This window comes from Jaculus jaculus, chromosome 3 (assembly GCF_020740685.1).
Source record: "Jaculus jaculus isolate mJacJac1 chromosome 3, mJacJac1.mat.Y.cur, whole genome shotgun sequence".
NCBI lineage: Eukaryota > Metazoa > Chordata > Mammalia > Rodentia > Dipodidae > Jaculus > Jaculus jaculus.
Window position 1 is genome coordinate 136,286,481 of NC_059104.1, and position 6,000 is coordinate 136,292,480.

The window sequence follows — 6,000 nt, forward strand, 5'->3', positions numbered from 1 at the left end:
CACTTCTTAATTTTATTTATTATGTATTTCTTTTGCAAGCAGAGAGAGAGAGAGAGAGGGAGAGAGGAAGGGGGAGAAGAGGAGAAGAGTCACTGTAAATGAACCCCAGATGCATGTGCCACTTTGTGCATCTGGCATCTGGGAAATTGAACACTGGTGATTAGGCTTTGTAGACAAGTGCCTTAACTGCTGAGCTGACTCTCCAGTCCCCTACACACTATTCTTAACAGAAATGCATTATTCCATTACAAGATCCCCTGTGCTCAGGACCTCCAGTAGCTTTCCATGGTGCTCAGAGAAAAACCCAAGTGATCTAGCAACCTTATTCACTGTCCCAGCCATGTTGGCCCCATGCACTGGTGCCATCATTAAACCTTTGACATCAAGGAACTTTCCTGCATTTGGCATTTGTTTTTCACTGCTTCACCCCCAGCCATGAAAAATAAACTTGGCACATTAAACACTCAGTAGCTATTGGCTGAATGAATGAACTGAACCTATGTACCATGACCTACTTCCATTATCTCTGCGGCAAAAATGGGGAAGCTGAGTCACAGAAGGGTTAACAAACTTAGTTTTGGGGAAATCTTGTAATCTCATTGAGAGTCAGTATTCCAGCCCAAGCCCGAGGGCTGCCCTTAACCATACAGCTAGTCCCAGCTGCTCTCCTATCAAAAGGAGGCTCTCATTCAATCCTATCTGGAGGCTTTGGAACCTTTCACAGTTGGTGTCGGTAGCTAAGAGCTCACTCACATCACAGGAAAAAGCTCAATGTTTCTAGTGTGCGTTTGGTTTGACAAATGGCTTCAAAGCCTTTTCGGAATCTACAGACTGAGTATGCTTCCAATATCTGCTCCTGCCACCAGGTGTGGATGGGGTGTGGGGGGAGAGTCCCCATTAAATTGTGTGAGGCACAGAAAACAAAACAAAATATCAGCAAAAGAAAGAGAAAATGCTAAAATCACTCTGCCGGTAGGAAGGATATGAAAGTGTCCTAGGGTTTGAAGGTAACAGGGAATTTCTGGGGTGGCTCCTAGAGCAATTATCATTCTGTGAATTAAAGTTAAAAGTTATAATAGACAGAAGAGGAAAATGGAGACTAATGGTTAGCTCCTCAGGGGGCTGGGACATGGGTGAAACCCTGTTTTAGTTATTACAAAATGGATGACCCATGTGCCTCAGTGGCATCACCTGCTAATATTGCTATCCACCTCCTGAGATTGGCACGTGGACTAAGAGTGTAACATGTAACATATAACATGTAACAGGCTTGGTTTCTGGCATGTCAGTGCTTAGTCAGGACTGTTAATAATAAAATATTTATTACAGAAAACCATCAAAACAAGTCTTTAGAATATGTTCAATCTTTGCAGAGTAAGCATCTATGGAAGTTGAAAAAAAAGTGAAGGTTTGGGGTTAAATCAATACTTTAAATTTAACATAATTTTGCACGTTTATGATTGTATTAGAGCAGGAGATTTCAGATAAGGTTGCTCTAAGCTAACTGGGGTAAGATGTGTGGCATAGGTGAGGTAGGGGCAGTAATATTTAGCAAACAAAGCCAGACAAGTTGGAAGTGAAAAGAAAGTTAGTTACCCAGGTTCTCAGGGACACGGCCCTTGCCCTCCACTATTAGGGGAAAACCGCACAGGCCAACAAGACTGGCAGGAAGCTGAGGGCAGGGTCTCATTTCCGGTCAGGTGTGACCTCAGCAGAGGCATTTCCCTGTGGTCTGGGGGTCCTGGTGCTGAGGAAGAGCTGGACAATGAATGATTCTAATTGCACCTCCAAGACCCCTCTCTCCTCCAGTCGGGACAACTTGGCTTTTATCTGTCAGAGATTTGGAGTTCCTCTCAAGATTTTATTCGGGGGTGGGGGGGAGGCTCTGCTGCTAACAAGATTCTTGAAAGAAGAGTTTCAAGGTTCAAAGTGTGCCAAGGGAGATTTGAAAGTAAGGCACTCAAACCTCACAACTCAAAAGGTGAGATTTCCAACAATACAGTCCCTTATCACTTTTTCTGATCTCTCGTTTGGTCTCCAGCTCCCTCCCTACCCAATGCTGGGGACCCAGAGTAAATCAACATAGATTTGCTGATCACTTGACACCTGTCACATCACCCCAGTCACTTCACTCCACAAATCTCATGTGCACTGCTAATTTTTAAGAAAGCGCAGCATTACTGCGTTTTCCTCCAATCTTTAGATCGCAGCTGCAGCTGTCTCTTAAAGTCTTTCTGAAGTTGTGTTCATGTTATTTCAAGCCATCTTCCTGAGAACTACTGATCGTGCAATTTGGGAATATTTCCATTTCTGTCTGGGGCTGGGCAAGGCGCGAGCCAAACCTTGGGACTGAACTGGGTGTTCAGACAATAAATCAGACAGGTGTCACCGCTCCGTGACAGAGGGCTCGGCTGCTCTGAAATAGTAACCGTTTATATTAGGCTGCACTTGAAACAACATCCTGCCACGGGGACCTGCTTTCCCATAGCTTTTACACTACCCAGAGATCTGACGTCAGTCAGCCGTATTGAGAGCAAAACAGCTCTAGCCCTTTTCTGTGTAATGGTCGCTGCCCCTCCCAAGGAAAACAAAACACAGAAAAACAAGACAGCCACCCAGGAAGCCGCAGCCAGCTGCCTCCAACTGGGAAGTCATCCTGGCAAAATTTAAAAAGAATTTTTGAAAGCGTTTTTGGAGACGTATTTAAGATTAGACTTCCTCTGGGGTAAGGACTCCCCGTGGCTTTCGAGCCTCCCAACGTGCTGCCCGCATAGGGACGCGCTGTCAACTTCTGGACCAAGTCAGAGAGGTCCCTTGGGTTCACTTCTAGATTTTAAGTCTACTAAACTTACGAGGCTCAAGAAACCGAAAGAAAAACCTAAAACTAGGAGGGTTGTTTGTCAGGATGTGCCCAGGCACGTCGAGGTCTAAAGTGGATACCTAACACGGTGATAGACACTGGGCTATCCACCAGGACTTGTCACGTGACACTCTGGGTTAAAGAACCCAATGGACCGTGTTCCTCTTTTCAAGGCAGGTGAGATGCTGTGGCCCTGTGGCACCTTGGCATAGCTAACCGGCTCTGTGCCTTGGTCCCTGAGCATCCTCTGGGCGGGCTCTCGTCGCCGCGCCCCTGGTGAGCCGCTCGCGCACCCATCCTACGTAGGGTGCGTGGCCGGGACCATGGGGAGGGACCGTGGAGCACGGACCTGCCGCTCCTCCACCTGCAGCTGGTACTCCTCGCGCATCCGCAGCAGCTCGTCCTCCAGGCGCGCGCGTAGCAACTCCAGCTCCCGCGCCTCGGCCCGCAGCGCGTCGGCCTCGTGCGCGCACAGCCGCGCCTCCTCCTCGGCCCGTCGCCGGCTCTCCTGGCCCCGGAGCAGCGCCTGCTCCAGCTCGCGCACCTCCTCCTCGTACATCTGCACGGTGTCGCGCCACGACTCGGCCACCAGCAGGGCGTAGCTGTCCTGCACCTCCCGCAGGCGCGGCGGGGGCGCGGAGGCCCGAGCTCGGAAGTGCAGAGTCAGGTTGGCTGCGCGGGTGCGCAGCTCCCGCACGTCGCGCTCGTGGGAGGCGTCCAGGCCGCGGCGCTCGGCCTGCAGCCGGCCCAGCAACGCCTCGAGGGCGGCGCGGGCGCCCAGCGCCTCCTGCAGCTCCCGCCGCTGCGCGCCCAGCTCGGCGTCCAGACGGCCGCGGGCGGCGCTCTCCTCGGCGCTCAGCCGCTGCAGCTCCCGCAGCTCCCGCCGCAGCGCGTCGCGTTCGCCCTCGGCCAGCGCCGTGGCCCAGCTCAGCTCATCCAGCTGCTGCCGCAGGCTGCGCGCCTCCTCGGCGAAGCGGGCCTGGCCCTCGATCCACAGGCCCTCCTGCCCACGCCGGCCGCGCAGCTCCTCCTCCAGGAGCGAGTTCTCGCGCTCCAGCTCCCGCACCCGGCACACGTAGTCGTAGAGCCGGGCGTTGAGCTCCTGTAGCTCGGCCTTTTCCGAGCCCGTCTGCAGCCTCCACGACAGCATCTTGCTGAGTGAGTGCGCTCTGCCTTTTACCACCCACCGGCTGCCTCCTGCCCTGATCTTGTCCCCTCCGCCGCGCCGCTCCTGCCCAGCCAGCCGCTGCCTCGGAGGCCCGCAGACTGCGGCGGGAGCTGGACGAGCCTCGGCACTTAGCGGACTCGGCCAGAGGCAGTGGACACGAGCCACCGCCTCCAGCCAATCAGAGCGCGGCCCGCTCTGCCACGGCAGCTGGACAGCGCCCTCTGCCGACATGACCGTGCCGTGGCGAGGCTGCCCAGTCCTGACCACTGGGTGGACGGGGTGATCCTGGCGGGTGGTCTCAGGATAGGGTTCCCTATTGCGAGTCTGCAGGCATACCTCAGGCTCCCCAAAGCCCTATTGTTCACTGATGTAAAAGGAGTCGCCACTAAGTGAGGCATGCTTGGTAATTTACAGGAAACTTCTCAAACATATAGCGGTATGTGGGGGATAGGTCTTCTGTTTTTTTCAAGGTCTCGAGTTCAATCCCAAGCACCGCAAAAACAGAAGAAAAGAGGGAATGAGGGAAGATGAGTGAAGGGTAGGACAAAGAATGGGAGGGGGAAGAAAACATGGATTCAGGATGTAGTCCGTGGTAGAGCATTTGCCTAGCAAGGTCCTGAAGTTCATATGTATACCTCTTAATTGATGACGTAAGAACATCTGACTTACCAAATTTTTATGTTCAGGTAAGATTTTCTTTTCTTTCTAAAGCGTGGAAGGCCCATTTTCTTTCCTCCTTACCCATACTGCCCTCAGGGAGTAAGAACTTAACCTGGAGGTGCTTTTAGCACAGAACATTCTTACACACCTAACATTTCCTCAAATTTTGACAGTTGTCTTATACACACCCCCAGTGTGACAGCTGGTTTTCTTTTTCTTTCAACAATGTGCCCTTAAGAAAGCACTCAATTTAATTGCCATAGAAACCACAGCTCTGCCACTCTCTTTTTTGCATACTTGCATTTCATTACTTTTCACGGCAGTTGCTTAAGTTACAAATGACAATAACCAGGATGTGAAGCACCAAGGAACACAGGAACAAGCACATGATGAGGGCAGGGGTGCTGAGGAAAGGTTAGAGTCCTCCAGTGGCCACAGGGCTCCTCCTGGCAAGCCCACCAGTCAGTGCATTTCACAGTGACTTGGAAAGGAGGGTTGGTCAAGGTCCCTTGAAGAACTTATTAGGACTACTCTTGTGAGTCTCTGACCACAAACACTAGCAGAAAGTGACCATGCATTTCCTTGGAGACCCCATTTCTAAGGTGCTATTCTACAGGAGGTAGAAATGTATACCTTTCAGGTCAGAATTCCTTTCCCTTTCTGTAAAGACTAAGTGGGGGTGAGGGTGCGCCCAGCACAAAGGCATGGGAATGGGGGACTCTAGACCCCTGTTCTTGTCTGCTCTTCTCCTATTAACCTAGGGGCACAGTGACACCTGATCCTTGCTTGTCAAGTACAGGGATGATACTTGCAGTGACATTGTTACCGGACTTGCCTACCCCACCCCCCATCCCAAGCATATCTCCTGGGCCATCTTGAGATGTCAGGCCATCATGGGGCAGCTCACACAGTTGCCTAGGTTCAGTTGCACCATTCATTCTCAGCACTGGTTCCCCACCTCCTTCCTGGGCAGGGGGCAGCTCTTCAGTGGGCAGGAGCATTTACAGAGGTCAGTGGGTCTCCAAGGAGGACGCCTTGCTTTGCCTCATTAGGTTTTTCTTACCCCATGCCCTTCAGGGTCTTGGATTTTGAAACTCAAGACCTACCCTCTTTTCTGTTCTAAATCCTGTCCCTGGGGAAAGGTCTGGCCAGGGTGCACCTGCTGGGGGAGGGAAAGAGTATGCTGGGAAATAGCAGCAGAGAAAACAAGTGCCACTGGTAAATCTTCCAAACTAATGTTCTGATGATCACTCATCATCACAAAACTGAGACTCAGAGCAGACTAACATTCATAAAGACACACAGTTCCAGA

General features: G+C 51.7%; 1 protein-coding gene across 4 annotated transcripts in view; it reads right to left on the reverse strand.

Annotated features, from left to right (window-relative positions):
- Synm (synemin) overlaps nucleotides 1-4,127 on the reverse strand; it is a 28,934-nt gene extending 24,807 nt beyond the window's left edge. For all 4 annotated transcript variants that reach the window (XM_004658154.2, XM_045145224.1, XM_004658153.2 and 1 more), the window contains exon 1: nucleotides 3,210-4,127. In XM_004658154.2, coding sequence (XP_004658211.2) covers nucleotides 3,210-4,010 — 801 coding nt within the window. In that variant the 5' untranslated portion in view covers nucleotides 4,011-4,127. The remainder of the gene's footprint in view (nucleotides 1-3,209) is intronic.
- Nucleotides 4,128-6,000: the final 1,873 nt, after the last annotated feature.